Below are 24,338 nucleotides of genomic sequence, written 5' to 3' on the forward strand. Positions count from 1 at the left end.
CTGAGATGGAGGTGATATGAGATGGAGGTGATATGAGATGGTGGTGATATGAGATGTTGGTGATCTGAGATGGTGGTGATCTGAGATGGAGGTGATCTGAGATGGAGGTGATATGAGGTGCTGGTGATATGAGATGTTGGTGATCTGAGATGGTGGTGATCTGAGATGGAGGTGATCTGAGATGGTGGTGTGATATGAGATGGTGGTGATATGAGATGGTGGTGATATGAGATGGTGGTGATGCAAGATGGTGGTGATGCAAGATGGTGGTGATATGAGATGTTGTTGATATGAGATGGTGGTGATATGAGATGGTGGTGATCTGAGATGTTGGTGATCTGAGATGGTGGTGATTTGAGATGGAGGTGATATGAGGTGCTGGTGATATGAGATGTTGGTGATCTGAGATGGTGGTGATCTGAGATGGAGGTGATCTGAGATGGAGGTGATATGAGATGATGGTGATCTGAGATGGAGGTGATATGAAATGGAGGTGATATGAGATGTTGGTGATATGAGATGGTGGTGATATGAGATGGTGGTGATACAAGATGGTGTTATTGGGTTATACAAGATGGCGCGTTTCCTTGCTATCGGGTTCCGTAAAATAAACCAGTTTATTTTTTGTCCATTTTAAATCTGCCTCGGTTTGAGTTACTTTTTGCAGGTTGAAGACTGTCGGCGGGATCCGTGAGGTAAGTGATTTTCAGCAGCCTCATCCTCCTCCTTACCCCACCCTCCTCCCCGCGTGCATAAACTCTGCCATATTTGATGAACGCCCGGAGTTAAAGCTTACTCAACTAATCTGTTTCCTGGTAAAGATTTTAATCGCCAGGAACGCGACAATATATATTTTTAAACACACATGGACATCTTTCCAACCGGGATGAAACTCATTAATGAAACTGACTGAAGATCCTGGGCACCTCAGGGACAACCTGGATGCAGGTCTTCCTGAGCCTGGTGTACGCTGAAGGAGACGAGTCTCAGGTGAAAGACATCCATAACTTTGATCGTGCACCATGGTTAGAGGCCATGATGGATGATGTGGTGAAGACGAAGCGTCCCAGACTCATCAGCAGCCATCTTCCCTTCAACCTTCAACCCCGCATGCTCCGCGAGGGAAAGGGGAAAGTGAGTACCGGGATGGCTGATTACCATAAAGTACAACAAGTACCATAAAGTATTGTAATTTAAGTTGATAGTTACCTGTGTTGGGTTAAAACGCCATTTGCTTTCTCCCGCAGGTTATCCATGTACTTCGCAATCCGAAGGACACTTTGGTTTCCTTTTACCATTTCCACAACATCACAAAATTCCTTGAAAGTCAGAGCGATTTCCAAACCTTCGTCGAACAGTTCATTGATGCAAAAGGTTTGTTTCTGATGGGATTTTGTTTTAATTAACAATTTGAAAGATTTGTTTCTAATGGGACTTGGCTTTGAGTAAAATATTACCTGGTTATTTGTATTTATATTTGGTTTTGAGTAAAATATTGTTACATTTGTGGGGGGTAGACAATGATTACCTTAGTCCAGGTAGAATTGTATAGGTAGGTAAACAATGATTCAGGTGGACAATGATTACCTTAGTCCAGGTAGAATATGTGCTCTGACTGTCATGAAGAAGAAGAAACTCCATGTGTCATAACTAGGAAATTCGTTTAGACCGGATGTCGTTTAAGCACGTATAAGTGTCCCCATGAGAGGGGCGGGGTTATGTTAATTAGTTAGGGATTATGGATAATTAATCGCCTGTATGTAATGGCCTCTGTTATTTTTCGTCTGTTCCTTATGACCAGTAGCACACACACACAAAGCCAGGAAATCGTGCATTAATGATACGAAATAAAAGTGACCGGAACAAGACATTGAACAATACCGCTGGCGCTGCCAGCAGCCACATCACCACATCAAGCAGGCAGGTCCGGGATGCCATGCCCCGAAGAGCAGCGATTGGTCAGGACACCAAGAGCGATGAGGTGGCACTCGCTGATAGGAGCAGGCACACAGACGGGATCAGATGACGTCAGAGCCTTGAGTACAAAGGAGTTGGAGGGCCGACATTTTCTCTCTCTGCTTCTGGATTTGATCGCATGCAGTCGGCATTTTATGTCTCTTTTGGTTCTATCGCTCTCTCCGGGCTGGCCTCCATAGTGAACTCTCTCTTTTTGGTCAGATAGGCTCTCGGTATCTGGATTTCATAAAGAACGGTCACACATACGGTGCCTCTTGAGCTGGTCACACATACCATGCCTCTTGAGCTGGTCACACATACCGTGCCTCTTGAGCTGGACCTGGAGTTGTTGGTGGAAGGCGGACGCATTTGCGTGCTCTGTTTGCGCTGGGTTCCGATTGAAGGCACGGCCACATTTTCTTTTCCTTGGCACATCGGTGAACGAGATTGACGGGGGCGAGTGGAACGGGCATGGCCTGCTAACTTCGCACTCGGCGGCTAGAGGAGCGGACTGCACAGCGAGGCCTAGTTCCCGCTCGCGGGCAGTGCAGCCTGTGTTTCCCGCGCAGGGACGTGGAGGCCTGTGACGATGCGGGATGATTCCTGACGAGGTTAAAGAGCCGCTCGAAGCTAAGTACAAACTAACACATATTTATTTTCCAGTTATATTTCCCCTTGTGTTGTATTCGCGTCTGTGAGGGGCCGCTCCATTTAGGAATCTTATTTTATCATGCATTATTTGGTTACCGGCATTTCTTCAATAAAGCCGGTATTTTTGTACATTTAATTCTGCGTCGGCTTGGAATTAATTATCGCAGGTTCGAAGACGTCCGGTGGACCCGGGCAGGTAAGCGCTTGAGGACCTTCCCCCACTCTCCCGCCCCCCCCCCCCCCACGCATATAAAGAAGGTCCGCCATTGACTCTCAGAGTTATATGACAATATGACAATATTAAATGTTTGTTGATAATGGGATTTGGCTTTGAGTAAAATATTGTCGTGTCCACCCTGCAGTGAAGACCTCAGGGTGTCAGATGACCAAACGAGCTTTAACTCCGAGGCGTACACCCAACTATGGCGGTACGTTGTGCATGCAAGAGGGGGGGGGGGCGGGTGGAGGGCAGCGAGGTCCTTACCTGCACGGACGGACTCGACTGGGGTTATCCGATCCCCACAGACAAAATAAACGCACAAGACAAGGAATTGAAAAATGTAACAAATAATGGGTTTAATGAAAATAAATGCAATACAATAAAAAGGTAAAACTAAATTCCTATATGAGGGACCCTCCATTCAGACTTGATGACATGACACAGGGAGAAGTAAATGAGAATAAATGCATAGTGTGGTGCATTGGCTGATACTCCGCCTGGTGTCTTTGACCGATCCCTGAACCACCGCGCAGGAACCGTACAAGATGGCACGCAGGAACCGTACAAGATGGCGTGCAGGAACCGTACAAGATGGCGTGCAGGAACCGTACAAGATGGCACGCAGGAACCGTACAAGATGGCGTGCAGGAACCGTACAAGATGGCGCACAGTCGCGCCCAGAGCAGCCACCGACCCATGAAGCGGTGGCAAAACTCCTTCCTCCTCCACTCGTGACACGCTCCACAAAGCTCCACTGTTTATCAAGCGCATACAGCACGAAGTGCAGCCGTCACAAAGCCAGCACCAAGGACAGTGTATCAACTGTGACTGCTCGCGATGAAGGCCAGACCAAGAGAGAGACAGTGAATGTGTCCGCTCGCACCAAGAGCCCAGGCCAAGAGAGAGACGGGGAATGCGTCCTCTCGCAAATAAACCCAGCGCAAGAGAGAGTGAAAATGGCGGAACGTGTCGTGCCTTTTTGCTCCGACCATAGAATGTTATCTCTGACATCACCCACGCTTCAATCAGGCAGTGCCATCACATCGCCCAAACCAATCGTCCTTTCGGGGCATGGCTTCACAGCCACACTTGATGCCCATCAAGAAGATTTGACCTGGGTGGTGTCGGTGGTTGTGTCCGGATCCGGTCGGCGATCGCTTTATTTAATTTAGGTGCTGATCGCATGGCTGGTGGTGTAAGTGTTATAAGAACAAAGGGAAAACTACAGAGGCGACTACACACAGGAAATTTACCCTCATACCATAACTAATTAGCATAGCTCCACCCCTCGCCATGGAGACACATAACGCTTACATGGACACCCGGGCCTGACTTAGGTACATGAAGGTGGCTACATGGCATACGCGCACGCTAATCTATACAGTCCTATCTGGACTAAGGTATTTCATTAGCTACCCCCATAAGGTTTGTTGGTAATGGGATTTGGTTTGGAGTAAAATATTGAGGGTTTGTTTGTATTTATATTTAGGTTTGAATAAAATATTGAAGAATGAAATGAATGAATGATCATTTTAAGGCCATATTTCCCTGCTGGAGCAGGGGTTAGCCTTGTGGGCCCCATGACAATCATGGTTCCCTGTTTGAAGCAATGTTTTTTATGGCCGGATGCCCTTCCTGACGCCAACCCTTAGTCGCCTCTTATGATGCGCATGGATACGGTGTACCTATTCTAAATCGGGGTACACACCAGGATCATTCATCCCAGCAAGCTGGTACTCAATTTTCCGACCTTGGAAGGATGACAGGCTGAGTCAACCCCCCTGGCGTTAATTCAGCGATCAACCAGGATTCGAACTCAGGATCCTAGGATCCCAAGCCTGCACCCTAACTGCTAAGCCAACACCAGGCTTATGAATAAAATATTGAAGGTTTGTTGGTAATTGGATTTAGTTTTGAGTAAAATATTGAGGGTTTGATTTTAATCTGATTCGATTTGGATTCATATATTAACTCTTTTTATGCCTCCGCCAACAAAGTCGTCAAAGTCGGCGGGGCATTATGTTTTCAGGTTGTCCGTCCGGCTGTCCGTCTATCCGTCCGTGATAGGTTTTCGTTACCGCGATAACTTGAGAATGGCTAAAGGGATCTTAGTCAAACTTGGTACAGGTATGTATAATGAGGTATAGATGAACTGATTCGATTTTGGGATCACGAGGTCAAAGGGCAAAGGTCAGAGGTCATGTTAGGTAAAACTACTGCTACCGCGATAACATGTGAACCAGTGATGGGATTCTGACCAAATTTGGTACATTTATGTAAAATAACGTAATGATGAACTGATTAGATTTTGGGGTCAACAGGTCAAAGGTCAAAGTCTGTAATAGGTCCAATAACTTGAGAACGGCTGAAGTGATCTAATTCAAACTTAGTACAGGCATGTATTATGATGTAAAGTTTAAGTGATTATATTTTGGGTCAAAGAGGTGAAAGGTCAAAGGTCAGAGGTCAAAGTCTGTAATAGATCTATAACTTGAGAATGGCTAAAGTGATCTAATTCAAACTTGGTACAGATATGTATGATGATGTAAATATTAACTGATTAGATTTTGGGGTGAATAGGACAAAGGTCAGAGGTCATGTCAGGTAAAAATGTGCTAACTTTGACGCAGCTGAATGGATTTAAATCAAACTTGATACAAGTATTATAATGGTGCAATAATGTGGGCGGAGGCATATCAGTCGACGTCGTGATGTCGAAGGTCGCCATTCTAGCTAAAAATTGATTTTGTTTTGATTAAAATATATAGGTTTATATTTACTGGGACTTAGTTTGGAATTAACTATTAAATGTTTATTTCTGATGGGATTTGGTTTTGATTAATTTATTAAAGGTGTGTTTCCAATGTGAATTTTTAAAATAAAATATTAAATGTTTGTTTTTTAATGGGATTTGGTTTTGATTAAAGCATTAAAGATTTGTTTTCAATGTGATTGGATTTGGATTTAAATATTAAAGGTTTTAAAAAATGGATTTGGTTTTGCTTAAAATATAAAGGTTTGTTGATACCACTTGTTCTTGATTAAAAATTTAAAGGATTGATTTCAATGGGATTTGGTTCGCATTAACATATTACAGGAATGTTTCTATTTGGATTTAAAATTAATTAAAATACTAGAACTGCCACTTTAAAACTGCTGGCAGTGATGACCGGTTTACTCGCACCCACTTTTGATGCGACCCCACTGTTGATACAACCCCACTTTTGATACAACCCCACTTGTGATACAACCCCACTTTCATTGGACATGCTTTGACACAACCCCCTTGGATACAACCCCGACACACACACACACACACACACACACACATCCCCCCTACCCCCTCCCACACACACACCCACACCCCTCCCCCCACACGCACACCCCTCCACACACACACACACACACACACCAACCCCCCCCCTCCACATACACAAACACACCCCACCCCCAACACACACACACACACACACACACACACATCCACACCCACACACAAACACACATATCCATACACACACCCACACACAAACACCCCCACACCCCTCCCTCCACACACCCACACATATCCACACAAACGCACATCCCCTTCCACCCCACCCCGTCCCCCACATACACACACACACACACACAAACACATGCACACATCTCTACACCCCCCCCCACCCCAACACACACACACATGCACACACAAATCCCCCCACCCCTAACACACACAAACACACGCACACATCCCCCCTACCCCCACCACACCCCTCCCCCATACGCACTCCCCTCTAAACACACACACACACACACCAACCCCCCCCCCACCTACACACACACACACACACACACACACACACACACACATATCCCCCCACCCCTAACACACACACAAACACACGCATACATCCCCCCACCCCCAACACACACACACACACACATGCACACACACAACAAACACACATACACACACACATCCCCCCTACCCCCACCCACACCACTCCCCCCAAACACACACACACACACACACACTCACACACACCAACCCCCCCCCCCACCTACACACACACATCCCTCCACCCCCACACACACACACATCCCCCCTACACACACACACACATACACCCCACCCCCAACACACACACACACACACACACACACACACACACATATCCACACACACACACACACAAACACGCGCACACACCTCCCCCCACACGCACACACATATCCAGACAAATGCACAACCCCCTCCCCCCACCCCCCAAGACACATCCCACACACACATCCCCTGACACACACCCCCACACCCCCCCACCCCCCACACACATCCCCACACACACAAACATTCCCCCCTACCCCCCACCCACATACACACACTTTTTTTTTTTTTTTTTTTTTTTTTTGGATACAATATCGAGGCTCGTGAAAGAGCGAACATTAATCACACAGAAAGACAAACCGACACATAAAACATATAACATAGGGAGCGGTAGACAAGATGGGGAGAGAGGGGGAAGGACACAAACACAACATTTGAGAGCAGGGACCAAGAGACATGGAGACATCGAGAGATCTGAGAGAGGGCGAGGGCTTTGGGGGGGGGGGCGTGGGAAGGGGGCAGTGGGAGAGGTATAAAACATATGGACACTGCCAGGACTTCCAGGAAAGAAGTTGGAATTTCAAACAAGGTGGATCTGGGGTGAATTAGCGGGGGTAGAAAAGATCAAGGTTTTGGATGGGGGAAGATAAGAGATGGTGGTGAACAGCTGTTTTAAAGACCTGGAGGGAGGAGTGGGATTGAAGGGAGTGAGGGAGTTTGTTCCAGAGGCGGGAGAAAAGAGGAATGAAAGAGTGAAGGTGAGCGGAGAGCCGAGATTTCGGCAGTTTAACCATCAGAGGGTTGCTGGCAGATCTTGTGCGACCTGTAGGAATATTTGGGGGACAGAGCACAGAGAGAGCTGGGGGTGCAAGGCCGGAGAGGAGTCGGTAGAAGACAGAAAGACCACCTACCTGCCTGCGGTGAGTGAGTGAAAGGCCCTCAGAGATAGCTTCATCGCGGGAGATTCCAATAATTCTGAATAATTCTGATTCCAATAATTCTGTATGCGCACATACACACACACAAACACATGCACACGTCCTCCCACCCCCACCCCTAACACACACACATGCACACATCCCCCCCACCCCCAACACACACACACACACACACAAACACACACACATACCCCCCCCCCACCCAACCCCTAACACACACACAAACACATGCACACATCCCCCCACCCCCCCCAACCCTAACACACATGCACACACACACAAACACCCGCACACCCCTCCCCCCACACGCACACACACACCCCCCCTACACACACACACACGCTTATTTTTCAAGATATGCAGGTTGCAAGGTCAGACATATATATGGTGGCGGCCATCTTGGATTTGACGTGGCGACCCAATTTTCAATAGCGTTCTTCCTTATGCCTAGATACACCCACGCACAAAATTAAAAGTTGGTTCTTTGTTTATTTTTCAAGATATTCCGCTCACAAAGTTCAGACATAGATATGGTGGCGGCCATCTTGGATTTTGACGTGGCGACCCAATTTACGATAGCTTTCTTCCTTATGCCTAGATACACCCACACACCAAATTAGAAGTTGGTGCTTTGCTTATTTTTCAAGATATTCCACTCACAAGGTTCAGACATATATATGGTGGCGGCCATCTTGGATTTTGACGTGGCGACCCAATTTTCGATAGCGTTCTTCCTTGTGCCTAGGTACACCCACACACCAAATTAGACGTTGCTACTTCGCTTATTTTTCAGGATATGCAGGTTGCAAGGTCAGACATATATATGGTGGCGGCCATCTTGGATTTTGACGTGGCGACCCAATTTTCGATAGCGTTCGTCCTTGTGCCTAGATACACCCACACACCAAATTAGAAGTTGCTACTTTGCTTATTTTTCAAGATATGCAGGTTGCAAGGTTCAGACATACATGGTGGCGGCCATCTTGGATTTTGCAGTGGCGACCCAATTTTCAATAGCTGGCGCATGCGCAGATGGGTTGCACTACGATGCCACTGAAAAGCGACTGAGAAAACCGCGCATGCGCAGATCGCGGACATGATTCATTTCGATTTCTATCTTTATTTAATTTCCGAAAAGACGTCTGCATTCGAAAATCGCGTGATGACGTCACGACGTAAATGCATTTCTTCATATAACTTCAGATCGGCTGGATGGATTTTTACGAAATAAACGGCATCGTGTAGGGCATTTATTTGCGCAAATTTCAAGACCAATTACGACCATGACAGCCATTTCCTTCTCGCACAGCACCAAACATTCTAATGCATCAATCCCGCCAACCCTGCGCATGCGCAGGTGGTGCAACGAAGCACAAACGCTGAAAAAATCGCGCATGTGCAAATGGTAGCGCTGGAGCGCAAGGTCACGTGTGGACGCGTACGTAATATGTGGATGGATGTTTGCACATGCGCAAATGGGCCACTGTATTTTCGTGTATTACGTACGCGCTTTGATGGGCTTACTTTCAGTGAAATACGATCGAGTTAAAAATAGTCAGAATTTGAGCAAATCTGTTTCATTCGTTTGTTAATATGCCTCATCTATTGACAAATCTGCAATTATAATTTTTTTTGAAGTTCAAATGACCGCGGGAGATCGCGTTATCATGAGCACGTTCTGGAAAGACAAAATGGTGTGTTTCTTCTTCTTTCAACAATAAAGACTTACAGCTTCGCGACCGTACATCCAATCATCTTGAAAGTTTGCACACTTGTTTCGCTTGATGAGAGCCACATTGCTTTAAAAATTCAAGTCGATCCATGCAGTGGTTCAAGAGTTACAAGCTTTTTAAAATTAAAACTTCCATTATTTATTGCGGCCAAACCATGTGACTTATCAAAACGTCTCAAGTAACGATGAAACATCCCCCCATGAGGAACATTTGGGTAAAGTTTCCACTCGATATCTCCACAAATTATGGAGGTGATTCCATTTCTAGTTTGAAATTTTAAAACGTCATAACTCTGAAACCAGGTGTCGGATGACGTCGTGCTCGTTGCCTTTTTTGTTCGTCATGGGTATGCGAATATGCATGCCAAGTTTGGGCTCAATCCGTTCAGCTGTTGCGGAGAAAAAGGGTTTTTTGGGTTTTTTCATGGAAAACAAGATGGCGGCCGAACCATGTGACGTATGACTTCGAAATTTTTTGCAATCTGAGTTTTTTTTAACTAAGCATCTGGGGAAAAAAATCTCATTTTCGGGGGAGAAAAATTGTGTTTGACGAATTCTAACCTCTTAACGTTAGCATTTTTGATATACTCAATACACATGTTTTTTGTTCCCATTGCAGAGTTCTTTAGAATGAGCCATTCCTCAAATTTTTCCATTGAGCCGTTTCGGAGATACAGAGGGGCAAAGTTGAAGGTGTTTTACAAGATGGCGCCCATACCACGTGACCTATGACGTCATCATTAGCATTAAAAAATTCTACGAGCCTAGCCGATCATTTGATGAAAATTTCCTGTCAATCCGACCAGCGGTTGCTGAGAACATTAATTATGAAGTTTTCGGAGGTGCAAAATAGGGCGGAAGAATAATAAGAAAAACTCTAGCAGTAATAATAGGTTACTCTCCATTTCATGGAGAGTAAACCTAATTACTGGTTTATTTCCATTAACTCCCCCCCCTCCCACCTCCCCTGGATTGGTATTAATTAAATATATCACTGGTTTATTTCCATTAACTTCTCCCTCTCCAATCTCTACCCTCCACCTCACTCCCATGTGTACGTATGTGTACATATGTACATAGGTAGTCTGGCAGCCATATTATGTACGTGTCTGCATTTTTAAAATTCATTTTCTCGGCATCAGTTGGTCTGACACGACATTTTCACCATAGTATGCGTCGGCTCATATAAAATGCTTGCTCATAATTATGACTTCATAAGCCACGTAGTATGGGCACCATCTTGGAAAACCGAAAAACGTTGGACCTCTATATCTCCGAAACAGCTCCATGGAAAATATTGAAACATGGCTCATTCTAAAGAACTCCGCATGAAGTATAAGTGTTGATAATGATGACGTCATTTGGTGCATCCATTATGACATCATAATTCGACGAGTATAACGCTTAGTCTGATCAGTTTGTAATTTCTTAAGCGTGATCTACACAGCAATTATATTGGAGAATGTAAATTTATCGGTCGCGTGGTTTGGCAGCCATATTGGATACAACTTTAAAAAACAGAAGACCAAGTCAACCGCATGTGGTGAGTATTCTATGAACACCATGTGGTTAGAATATGTAATTATTGGAAATTCTCAACATCTATCTATAATTCCAGTAATCTCTGTGTGTCTGTCTGTGTGTCTGTGTGTCTGTGTGTTTGTCTGTGACCGCTGTTTCTCGACAACCACGGGTCCGATATACTTGAAACTTGCCAGGTATATTGCTGGGGACCCGAGGATGTGCCTTTTCAAGGTTTCATATTAATCGGACAATTACTTACCGAGCTATGTCCAAAAAACGATTCAACCAATCAGAGAGCAGCGAGCTATCACGTGTGCCGAACGTGGCGATCAGACTCTGCCTCGGACGGCACATTTGACAGCGTATTCATTTATTTCACGTTGGAAAACTATGTTGCCGTTAAACTATGTTTTAAAACGAATTCAAACTGCGATTAAATTAAAACGATTCATCCTAACTGCGATTTGCGAACTTCCGGACAGTGAAGACTGTCCGGCAGCACGCTTTCCGGCAGCCAATCACAGAACGCTTTGTTGCGTAGGCGTGGCCGATGTGAGACGAGCGGAGCTGAGCGCGTTACGAGCTGACCGCCATTACGGTACGTAATTCGATTTCTTATGCGCATTATTTCTCCCAATTCAGTCAGAGCGAAGGGCGGAAGCGAAGAGCGTTGTATTTTTTGTTTACGGGCGTACGGGCGGGGTAGAGCGTACGGGTAGCGTTTTTTTTTTTTTTTGGCAAGGAACGGGCAACCACGCGTTTGTGCACGCGATGGCGATTGCTTTACCAAACTCCGGAAGCCGTTCGCTTTGGACCAAACCATTGCATGTAAATAGAGGGGGGGGTTCTGTGGTCGTTGCGAATGGACCAAACCATTCATGTAAATAGAGGGGGGGGGTTGTCACTGTACTCGCAAGCCGTTCGCCGTTCGCTTTGGCGTTGCGAATGAACCAAACCATTTCATGTAAATAGAGGGGGGGGGATATAATTTTCGATAGATATATAGTACGGGCATATATATAGTACGGGCATGCCCTAGTAAATTATAATTGATGTTGTTTGAACAGAAGGTTTTACCACTCAGGAATCCCCATCAAATACCATCCCGACCACCTCACCTACTAGTTATTGACGGTCACACTCAAACAGTGGCATGGATATCAGTCCCGTTATGGTTTTGGGCCGATTGGCCATTTCAAGATTTTTAACTGGTTGCATGGTGTGCAGTGTTTATCGGGTCCTGGTTTGATCATGTCCGTGGATGGTTTGAGAATACACATCCCAACGTCCTACACGTCACATATGAGGACATGACCATTGTAAGCATGGATGCAATTCAAATATTTATTGGAATGAGCTATTACAGGTCAGCCAATAAAATGGTGTTGTACCCAGACTCGAGAGCTTTTTCTCTTTGTTAGCATTTCTGTGTGACCTCAATTCTGGACCATGCGTGTGTGTGTAAACCAAGTTAGTGGGTTGCTTGTTGTTCCAGGACCTGGATGCTGTTACAAAGAAGGTGTGCGAGTTTCTGGGTAAAACCCTCACAAAGCAGCAACTGGAATCAGTGAAACACCATTCATCCTTCAACATAATGCGGGACAACCCCAAGACGAATTTTTCTCAAGTGGAAATGTTTGATTTTGAAAAGGGCACGTTCATGAGGAAAGGTAAACCACCTGTAGGGTGTGGGGGTGGGGAGGGCAGAAATAGGGGTGGTGGGGTGTTCTGTAACACCAGAAATTTTGTGATATTCTTGCTTCATGGCCAAACATATTTTTCCTCAATATTTTCCCAGACAATCTTCTCATGTGGTTGTCATCTTATGGGTTTTTTTGGAGTTACTATCAGACATTACAAGCCAACAATCGTCCAAGAGCACAATTATTTGTCCCTGCAACATGTCTGAGGGCTTAAGGAGAGGTCTCAACAGTGGTGCTATAAGACCATTGAAGGAAATGGAAAGGTAAAGTCGATACTGGTGTTCATAACTAAATTGCTGTATATCGATAAGGTTCTTCCTGTTCAATGTGACCCCAATGCTGGAAGCCTTTTTTGCATACTACATCGAGGCTCATATAAGAGTTAACACATACAACATGAGGCAAGAGAGCGAAGCACATCAACAGTAGGGAATAGGGATATCAGGAAATCTGGAAGAGGGCTGGGGCAGGGTATATGGGAAAAACAAAATGCACACTTCAGGGACTTTCCGCAAAAGAAAACAGGTAATTTAAAGAAGTGTGTTTGGAGTGGATTAGCGGGGGTAGAAAAGATGATGGTTTTGGATGGGGGATTGGGGAAATATATGAGATGGTGGTGAAGAGCTGTTTTAAAGACCTGGAGGGAAAAGTGGGATTGAAGTGAGTATGGGAGTTTGTTCCAGAGGTGGGAAAAGGAGGAATGAAAGAGTGAAGGTGAGCAGAGAGTCTTCATTTTGGCAGTTTCACCAGAAGAGGGTTGCTAGCAGACCATGGGCATCCTGAAGGAATATTTGGGGAGTAGAGTACAGACAGAGAAAAGGGGTGCAAGGCCAGAGAGGAGTCGGTAGAAGACAGAAAGACCACCAACCTGCCTGCGATGAGAGAGTGAAAGGCCCTCAGAATCAGCTTCATCACAGGAGATTCCAATGATTCGGAAAGCTTTGGATTCTACAACGTGAAGCCGAGCGAGCTGTGAGGCAGGAGCACCAGCCCAGAGGGGAGAGCAGTATTCCATAAAGCTGAGGATGAACCCTTTGCATGTGGTGAGGAGCTCAGGTGTACCAAGAAAGGACTACGCACAATGCAGGATGCCCAGTCGGCGACTAGCCTTGAAGGCCAGCTTCGAAATGTGGCTTTCCCAGGAAATATCATGGCAGAAAGTGAAACCCAAAAGCTTGAGTGACAGAACTTCTTGGAGAAGATTGTTGAGAAAGTAGATGGGAGGATTTTCCAGGCAGTCGTTTCGGAGAGACAAAGTGAGAGTGTGAGATTTGTCAGGATTAAAAGACATGTTCCACCTGTTTGACCAGTTTCCGATTTTGTCCAGGTCTGCGGAGAGTGATGAGCCTGCTGCTTGCCGATCTGAGGGTTGAGATATGGTGCGGTAGAGAGTAGAGTCATCAGCAAAAACATAGAGAGGATTTTCCAGAGAGTCGGAGAGATCATTAATGAAGACCAGAAAAAGCACAGGGCCCAGAACACTGCTTTGGGGAACTCCATCCTGAACAGGAAGGGGAGATGAGAGAATTCCATTCAGGGCCACATGTTGACTATGACAGGAGAGGAAGTCCACGAGCCATGAATGGAGATTTCCATGGATACCATAAGAGGATCGTTTGGTGAGCAGGTCGGGGTACAGAGACCAATAGAAGGCACGAGATATGTCAAGGAGGACAGCTCTGATTTCCTGTTTGGCGTGGAGGACCTCCATCCATTGTTGAGAAAGCAGGAGCATGACCAGGGTAGAATGACCTGGTCTGAATCCAAATTGATGTTCTGAGATCAAGCCATTGGAGAAGAGGAATGATTTAATGTCGGAAGCAATGATGGATTCCATGACCTTGCTGATTATTGGGAGCAGGCTGATTGGTCTGTTGTTGCAAGGATCTGTTTTTGCACCTTTTTGCATAAAGTGGTGATGTTGGCTGATTTCCAAGCAGATGGCAGATGAACTTGAGCAAAAGAGAAGGTGAAGAGAATAGAGAGAGGGTGAGATAGAGCGGCAGAGCAGGATGTTGGGACCCGTGGGCTGATGCCGTCTGGTCCAGTTGCAGAATCAGAGTCGAGGTTTGACAGAAACTTCACCACCTTGTCAGGAGAGAAGGACACAGAGTCCAGGAGCAGCTGGGTATGACTGGGTGCGGTGGGGACAGAAAGGGATGGGTTTGGGACACAAGATTTAGAGGCAAACACCGAATTTAGACATTCACCTTTTTCACGTGCGGTGTCAACTGTGTAGCCGTTTGAGGTAAGAGAGGGGATGGAGGTGAACAAGCACCAGAAACAGACTTGGTCAGATGCCACCAGGATTTGGAGGAAGGAGACAGGTTTGAGAGTTCAGTCTTGAGAGTGGATATAGTGCTTCCTGGCTCTCCTGAGGATAGACACACACTTGTTCCAATCTTTATGTAAGGAACTGTTATTACCTTCAGTTGGATTTGCCTTCCATGAGGCAAAGGCAAGTTGTTTCAGGATAACTGCCTCACCACACTAATTCGTGTACCATGGACGAGAGGAAGGGTATGACAACTGAGGATGAGATGGGATTAATCTTTGCATGAAAGAGAGCAAATTACTTTGGAAGAATTCCCAGGATGAGTTGATGTCAGAGGCAGTAGAGATGGGAGACCAGTCCAGATGATTGATGGCTGCTTGAAGACCGTGCCAGTCGGCCTGAGTGAAATGCCAGACTCGTCGGCACTGAGAACGGCCAGAGAGATGTCCACTTTAACAAGCGCATGATCAGATGAGCCGATTGGAGCAGAAGAAGAGCAGCAGACATTTGCAGGTAGGTTTGTCATAACCAAGTCTAGAGGAGAAGAAGCTCCGTTGACTGAGATCCGGGTCGGGAAAGTGACAGATTGTGTCAGTCCCAATGAGTTGCAGAAGTCCTTTGCTGAGGTGCCATGACTGGTGAGAGAGTTGCCCACACCCAGCCAGCTGGCATGATGACAATTGAAATTGCCACATATGAGGAAGAGAGGGAGTCTGGATGAGTGGATAGAAGTTGTCCATGTTGTCGGAGAGCGAGATGTAAATTAAGCCATCACTGTTTGGAGGATTGTACAACACACATACAGTATACAGTGCCTTCAGAAAGTAATCACAATAATTGACTTTTTCACATTTTGTTCTGTTACAGCCTTAATTTAAAATGGATTAACTTGAGATTTTTTTGCACTGATCTACACATAATACCGCATCATGTCAAAGTGGAAAAACATGGTTTTATGAATTTTTTACAAAATAATTAAAAATGAAATACAGAAATATCTAATTTACATTTCAGTATCGAACTCGAGTCAATACTTTATAGAAGCTCCTTTGGCAGCAGTTACAGCCTCAAGTCTTATTGGGTATGTCTGTATCAGCTTTGCACATCTGGATTTGGGGAATTTCTCCCATTCTTCCTTGCAGATTTACTCAAGCTCTGTCAAGTTGGATGGAGAGCGTCGGTGAACAGCAATCTTCAAGTCTTTCCAAAGATTCTCAATGGGATTCAAGTCTGGGCTTTGGCAGGGCCACTCAAGGACTTTCACGTTCTTGTTCTGAAGCCATTCCAGTGTTGCTTTGGCTGTATGCTTGGGGTCATTGCCCTGTTGGAATGTAAATCTTCATCGCAGTCTAAGGTCTTTTGCACTCTGAAGCAGGTTTTCCTCAAGGATTTGTCTGTATTTGGCTCCATTCATTGTTCCCTCTATCCATTCGAGTCTCCTCGTCCCAGCCACTGAAAAGCAGCCCCATAGCATGATGCTGCCACCACCATGCTTCATGGTAGGGATGGTGTTAGATGGGTGGTTAGCTGTGCTCGGTTTCCGCCAGACGAAGTGCTTTGCATTCAGGCCAAAGAGTTCAATTTTCGTCTCATCAGAACACAGAATATTTTGCCTCATGCTGTCAGATTCTTTCTCGTGTCTTTTTACAAACTCATTGCATGCTGCCATGTGCCTTTTTCTCAGGAGTGGCTTCTGTCTGGCCACTTTCCCATAAAGCCTATATTTGTGAATGGCTGTAGAGACTGTTGTCCTTCTGGAAGGTTCTCCCATTTCAGCCATGAAACTCTAGTTCTATCAGAGTGGTCATTGGGTTCTTGGTCACCTTTCTGACCTGGGTCCTTCTTGCCCGGTTGCTCAGTTTGGTCGGACTGCCAGCTCCAGGAAGAGTCTGGGTAGTTCCATATTCGTTCCATTTCCTAATGATGGAGCTCACTGTGCTCTTGGGAACTTTCACCAATCTAGAAATTGTTTTATTCCCTTCCCCAGATCTATGCCTCCTTACAATTCAATCTCGGAATTCTACAGTCAGTTGTTTTGACTTCATGGTAGCGTTTCTGCTCTGACATGCACTGTCCTTTGTGGGACCTTGTATAGAAAGGTGTGCGTCTTTCTAAATAATTTACAATCAATCGAATTGGTCACAGGTGGACTCTAATGAAGTTGCAGAAACATCTCAAGGATGACCAAAGGAAATTTGATGCACCTGAGTTCAATTTGGAATGTCATAGCAAAGGGGTTGAATACTTATTGTGCACCGCTCCCGTCCTATTCCATCTCCATGCGCTGCATGACGTCATCACTAGGCACCGAAGGGGGCCCGGCGATGATGCACCCTGTAAGGGAGTATGTACTCAGTTTTCACGCCGGTTGTTTTCTTGCTTGTTTGTTTGTTCGGGCGATATCTGAGCCATCCGTTGAGCTAGGAAGCTGAAATTTCGGCACAATAGTGAGCACATGCTTTGGCATAAACAGTATTTTTTGTTTTTTGATTTATCAATTAATTGATTAGTTACTTAATTATTATCGATATATTAAGTACTTATTTACTTTCTTCCTCATCTGGGTGATATCCAAGCCATCATTTGAGCTAGAAAGCTGATATTTGGACAGGACAACGACCAAGTGATTTGGCTGTAAAGGGTATTTTGATTTATTGATTGATCAATTAATTGATTAATTATTAATTGATTAATCAACTAATTTTTTTTGATTAATTATTTAATTCATTTTCAAAAAGTTACAGCTTCGGATGAAACACTGGTGGTTGAGGTAGGGTATTAGCCAATTGATTAAGAAATTATTTTATGATTATTATTCATTGATTTTAATTACGCAAATAATCAATCAATTATTGTATAGCTTTCCCTCCCAATACTGTCTCTATGTGCTGCACGTCGGCATTGCCGGGAGCTGTACTTGAACTAATTTTAAATTTCCCAAAAAAAAAACTACGTGTAGATCAGTGACAAAAAAAAATCTCAATTAAATCCATTTTTGCTTCAGGTTGTAACACAACACACCAAAAATGTAACACAATGTAGGTTGTAACACAACAAAATGTGAAAAAAGTCAAGGGTTGTGAATATTTTCTGAAGGCACTGTAAACAAGAGGTGGGAGCGGAGGGGAAGTCGTAGCCACAGGTATTCCTGGGGGTGAGGTGGAGAGAGGGCAGTGCAGGGCGAGTGAGGAAGAGAGTTTTTGATAAAGATAGCAACCCCACCTCCAGGACGAGGCTCAGGTCTATCATACCGGAGGAGGGAGTAACCAGGAAGAGACACTATCCAGGAATCAGAGACATCTTGAAGGCGGAAGGTTTCTGTTAAGCAGATTACATCTGGTTTGTGAGAAGCAACCTGTATGGAGAGATCAGTTGGGTCTGAGCGAAGACCCTGGATGTTGGAGGTCCATACCGTTAAGGAGGGAGGGAAGGCGTTGGGTACACGAGAAGGGAGGGGAAGGGGAGGTAGGGAGCTTTTGACGGTGTGTCGGAGATTGCAGAAGAGCTAGGAGGGTAGGATGAGGAGAAGGAGGACAAAGGGCTAGGAGGTGAAGGCATGAGGCAAAGTGAGGAGTAATATGAGGTGGGGCAGAGATAAGTGGATGATTGGAGGAAGTGGAGGAATGAGTTTTCAGAGAGAGGGCAGGGGGAGAAGGCAGCTTTGTGGATGTGTTAGGGGGCAACTTTGAAAGGAGAGGTTAGGGGGGGAGAGTTGAAGAGGGGAAGGGTGAGGGGTGATTTGAAGGGGAGGGGTGAGGGGTGATTTAAATGAGGGAAGGTTGAGGAGGGAGATTTGAGGGAGAAGGGAGAGGGGGAAGCTTTGTAGAGAAGTGAGGTGGAAGCTTGGAGGAGGAGGGGGCAAGGGAAGTTTTGAAGTGGAGGGGTAGGGGGAAGGTAGTGATGAAAAGGGGGTAGGAGGGAGTAGAGCAAGGGGACATGGAGTGGGATGCTGGAAAGGGATAGGGTTTGTAGGGTACGCGCAAGTATAAGTAGAGGAGGGAACAGACAGGGAAATGATTGACACCGAAGATGTACAAAAGGAACGATTCATGAAATGCAAACATCCATTTCCAACTGGGTTCTTGAGATGTTCAAGTCAGAGGTCGTTTGAAAACGTTAGAGGAAGGGCTATCACAGGTGAGTTTAGCTGTAAGTGTTGGAATGGTTTGAAGGATTTCTTTGAAAGCAGATTTTTTATGAGGAAGAGTGAATTATAATAGAATGGAAAATTCAACACAGGAGGAAGAGGAAGTTTAAATATTTTGAAAGGCACCAAGAAGACTATCTGGGTAGGTAGTTGGTTGGTATGGTGGGACCAATCACCTTTTTATTTTTGAATGTATGGGGAGGGAAGGTAATGGAAAAGGTTGAAGAAAAGAATGTTGAGCTACAAGGTGAAGACCTTCTCGATGAGAGTGGAATTGCAGAGTGAAAACGGCAAAAATTGAGGAGGGGGCGGAAGAGGAAGAAGGGGAAGTTGGGGGAGGTGAAAGGTTTGGAGGTAATAAATAATGGATTTTTTTATGATTTATTATGATTATTTATATATTTTAAGACATTAAAGAGGGGTTGTAATCTGGAGGATTTGAAAGAGAAATAAGGGGATTTGGGAGAGAAAATAAAAGGGCTGAAGGTAGGAGGGAGAAAAGGCAATTTTAAAAAATGATGGTGGACTCGATCGAGGAAAATGTAGGCCTCAAAAATCCGGCACGAATAATAATTGATAAAACGACCTGGAAAACGTAGATGGGGGGGTTAGGGGGCCGGGGAATTTGGGGGGCCGGGGGAGGGTAGGACTGGAACAATCATCTATCCACCACACTTGAAATCTCTCCCTTAACATATTGTTGCGGATATGAGGACTGTATATTTTTTTGATTGTGTGCTTTATTATTATTATTATTGTTATTCTGCGCCTCCTGCCTCCGGAGCTGTGTAAAGGTCAAAGGGCATCCCATAATTAGTCCACAAGCATACACGTCAGCCAATAATAGAATACCCCTGTTCGATAGTTATATCTTATTCTGTGTTTTAGGGTAAGGCTGTGTCTCCCATTAATAGAAGTACTCCATTGCACCAAGTGAAAGAGATAGATTCCCTTCATTCCCATTCCCAAAACCTCCATTCCCCCTTTTCGTCGATTAGAAACTACCTCCGCTCCAATTACCGCCATTGACCACGAGGCAGGGTCGGAGAAGAAAGGCGTGTCTCCACCTCGTCATAGAGGGGAGGAGTGAGCCAGCCCCACTCGACCAACCATGAGCCAGGGGTTTGGCTAGAGAGGGCGGAGGAAGAGCGATCGGGGAGGTTCGCAAAGGTTGAGGGGCGGGGCCTATATAACCCAAGGCAGGGCGTGTCCACCAGAGATGAGCTTTTACCGGCAGACGAAAGGGAGCCCAAGCCATTGAGACGAGAGGAGGTCCAAGGCAGATGAGCTTTTACAGGCAGACGAGAGGGAGTCCAAGCCGTTGAGACGAGAGGAGGTCCAAGGCAGATGAGCTGAGAAGAGAGAGGGTCCAAGAAAGAGCTGAGTTGTGAGGTCCAACAAGCAGAGATCATTCAAGGAAGCACCAAGCCTGCTATTCGTCACCTTGCTCGCGAGCGGCAGCGTCTACAGCAGCAACAGCAACAACGCTCGCCAACCGCTTAGGGACCTGGACGGCAGTTCGGAGCAGGGCCGCGAAGGAACGGCGGCTGCCCAACGTGCGGATCGTGCTGCCGGACCCAGTGGACTTTCCTCTCCTTCCAGCCAATTCCTGTCATCATTCCCCGTGTGAGTCGTCTTCGTTTGTTCTGTCCTGGGTAGGTAATTAAGTCTGTATAAGCTAAAGATTGCACTGTGTCACCTGCGTCTTATGTGTTGTAAATAAACGTGACTGCTTGCTTCCTACTTATATGTGTAAATAATAAATCCAATTACTCTTCTGTCCGTCTTCTCGTCTTATTCCTTTTCCTCTTTGCATTCGGTCGTTTGAGTTTTCCAGATTGGGCAGCTGCGGTGCGATACGGCCAAAGTTTGGGGTGAATCGGGTGAGTTGGGGAAGAATCGGGGGAACTGTTAGGTCACGGTAATACACCACCGCTCGGTCAAAATAACATCTTGTCCGCGACCCGCAACAATTGGTGTCGAGGAGTGGGATACGAGGCCCGAAGCGCGCTTAACGCGCTCAAAATTACAAAGTGCTGGAAATTTGTGTTGTTGTAAAGGAAAACCCGAATTTTGAAATCGCGCCATGGCTGGTCAAGGCGATCGGATGCCGGTGGGTGAGCTAGAGGAGGGGTTAGGAGTAACCCAGGATCAAATGGAGGGGAGCAATGAGGAGGCGGTTGAGGGAGTATCAGACGCACAAAATCGCGCTCTCGCGCACGTGGTATCAATCAGACGCACAAAGTGGCAGCTCGCACGAGCGCGGGGTAGCCGCGCCCGCTGCGCAAATAGCGGGAATTGATGTGCCGGACCTCGTGGTGCAGATTAATGCAGCCATACTAATGGCAAATATGGGGCTAGAAGCAAAAATGGATGCTCAGGGTGAGCGAATGGGACAAATGGGGAACCGGATGGATGCTCAGAGTGAGCAATTGGGGGTAATGAGGGACGAAGCGAGGGGTACCGGTGAGAAGTTAGACAATAATTTTGAGGGGTTAGACAACGGGATAAAAGAGGTGAAAAATGGGTTAATGGGGTTAGAAAATAGGATGGAGGACAAATTGCGGGAAATAGGGGAACAATCTGCCCGGGAAATCAAACGAATGGGGAACCAGATAGAGGAGGTGCAAATCGGGTTAGAAAGTAAACTGGATGCTCAGAGGGATGAATTGGGACAGATGAGGGTGGCATCCACAAAAGAGATGGAGGAGATGAAAGAGGGGATACGACGAGGTGTAAGTGAGGAGGTTTCGGGGCTACGCGAGGAGGTAAAGCGAGGTGAGAAGCGTATGGAGAAAGAGGTGAGGAATAATACGGCTAGGTTACAAGGGGGCATAGAGGACCTGACGGAGGAGGTGGAACAGCTGACGGAGGGACAGACGGAGTTAGTGGAGCAGGTTCAAAGGAACACTGCGGTACTAGGAGGGTTGAAGGCGACACAAAAAGAAATTAAAAATGACTTGATAGCGACACAGAGGCAATGTCAGATGGTACGTGAGGGACTGACAATGAGGTTGGACGAGGTGACAGAGGTAATGGAGACAAAGGACCGGCAGGTGAGGATGCACATAGAGACGGTCACGGTAGCCTTGGAGGACGAACTTGAGGAGATGCACCGGGAAATAAAAGAGGTGAAGCAAAAATTAGAAGAAGTGGAAGACGAGGTGAGTGAAATTAAGAAGGGACGGACAGAAACTAAGAGGGAGATAAAGGAGGAGGTAATGGAATTGGTACAAGGTCGGTGCTCAACTCATGATGTCCTGCTCACTAACCAAATAAGGAGTTTGCAGGTGGCAGAGGAGGTGCGACGACGATGTGCCAAGGTGAGTGGCGATATAATCGGGAATGTACATGATGTGAGGGGAGCTTCAGTCGGCTTGGGGGTTGCTATGGATCCGGGTGTTCGTGAGAGGCCGTTAGTGAAGTGTGCGACAGGTCTGGTGTGTGAAAGAAGAGGTGTGCGAGAATGTCCGACCATGGGGTGTGTGAGGAAAAAGTGCGCGCCAAGGAGTGAGTGTGCCGTCAAGAGTGAGTTGGTCGAAGCGCGTGTGCGAGGGGGTACATGGAAGCGCGGTGTGGTAAGTGTTACGGAGGAAGTAACGAAAGAGTGTGCGCAAGAGGATGCGCGAGAAAGGTGTGTAACGGACAGGTGCATGGGGAAAGAGTGCGCTGTCAAGAGTAAGGGGGAATGCACGCCTGTGGTGAGTGTTACAGAGGATGTAACGAGAAAGTGTACGCCTGTGGTGAGCGTTACAGAGGATGTAACGGGAGAGTGTGCGCAGGAGTGTGCGCGAGAAAGGTGTGTAACGGACGGGTGCATGAGGAAAGAGTGTGCTGTCGAGAGTAAGGGTGAGTGCGCTGTCAAGAGTGGAGGTGAAAGTAGTGAGAGTGACACGGAGCGTGAGTTAGTTGTGACAGGTGAGCGAGGATGTACACCTGGAATGGAAGGATGCACACCTGGATGGTCGAGCGTGTGTGGGAATGCACACTTGAGTTGGTCGTGAGGCACGTGGTTGGGTGTGCGAGTGAGAGCACACCTGTGATTGTCACAGCGGAGGTGACCGAGGAAGGGGCGCGAAGAGGTGTGTTGGTGAGGTGTGCGAGCGACGAATGTGTGCCAAGGTGTTCGGTGGTCAGGTGTGTGACCAAGTCTGTGAGTGGAATGAGTGTACCGAGGTGTGTAAGGAAAGGTACGAGGAGCATGGGAACAGCTGGAGGTATGAGCAAGAAAGGGGTAGCGTATGCGTGTAAGCATGCAGGTGAGGCATCGACGGTAACCGGGTTAGCGGTTAGAGCGACTTTTAGCCGAATCGGGCCCTCGGTGCGTGCCGGGCTTCGCGTGCCGCGAGAACCAGCGGGGATCCGAGCCACGGCGGGCTCGAAAGGACCGCCGTACGCGATCCACGCTGGGCCTCGCTTGGAACGGCCACGTCCGTGCTCCACTAGGCGGAGCGGGCAGCTCGATAGGAAGGGTCGTCATGGCGACCACTTTTTGTTGAGACGTGCCGGCAGGTCGAGATCGGGACATTGGATGGCTCCACGCCGAGGTGGTGCGTGGGATCTCGGCCCGGGTAAGCCCCCGTCCCTGCCCCGAATATGGGACGTATCCAGCCGCTGGCACAAAACAACCCGCAGTCATTGCTCGGCTGTACGAAGCCGAGCTTTAGAAGGGAATTGGCGCACCGAGAGGATCTAATAAGTAGACAAGTGATGAGGTTAGTGTTTTGGACCCAAAATTAGAAAAAGGCAAAATTTGATGATTGGCAGATGATTGGTAAATTTTTGATTTGTTGGATTTGGGGTGCAAAATTGATAGTGGGAACGTCCCCCATGTGGTGGGATGGCAACTCTGTCATCCCTCACAATGGGGGGCAAAGGAGCACTAGTTTATGGGGTTTATGGTAGTGAAAACTAGCCCGGGTGGGTTAGGATATTGTGTGTAGGGCCCTAGAAGATGACATTAGGTAACGTTAAGATTAGTTAGTGACTGATACCTGTAGTGGGGACGCAGGTAGTTTAGTGTGGATGATAATGACGTGGGAGCGCAATAGTTTAAAGGGACGACTGGGAAGCGCAAGTTTCAGAGGGGAGTAGTTAGATGAGAT

At 46.5% G+C, this 24,338-nt stretch overlaps 1 protein-coding gene across 2 annotated transcripts in view; it reads left to right on the top strand.

The window, feature by feature from the left end:
• LOC137427197 (amine sulfotransferase-like) overlaps window positions 1–24,338 on the top strand; it is a 490,514-nt gene that overhangs the window by 461,088 nt on the left and 5,088 nt on the right. The window contains exons 2-5 of one of the 2 annotated variants that reach the window (XM_068116453.2): window positions 932–1,134; window positions 1,248–1,374; window positions 12,336–12,427; window positions 12,604–12,778. The exons of the other annotated variant lie outside the window; for it this stretch is intronic. Of the exons in view, the coding sequence (XP_067972554.2) occupies window positions 932–1,134; window positions 1,248–1,374; window positions 12,336–12,427; window positions 12,604–12,778 (597 nt within the window). The remainder of the gene's footprint in view (window positions 1–931; window positions 1,135–1,247; window positions 1,375–12,335; window positions 12,428–12,603; window positions 12,779–24,338) is intronic. 2 annotated transcript variants of the gene reach the window in all.

Source organism: Myxine glutinosa, chromosome 5 (genome assembly GCF_964187855.1).
Source record: "Myxine glutinosa chromosome 5, kmMyxGlut1.1, whole genome shotgun sequence".
Classification (NCBI taxonomy): Eukaryota; Metazoa; Chordata; class Myxini; order Myxiniformes; family Myxinidae; genus Myxine; species Myxine glutinosa.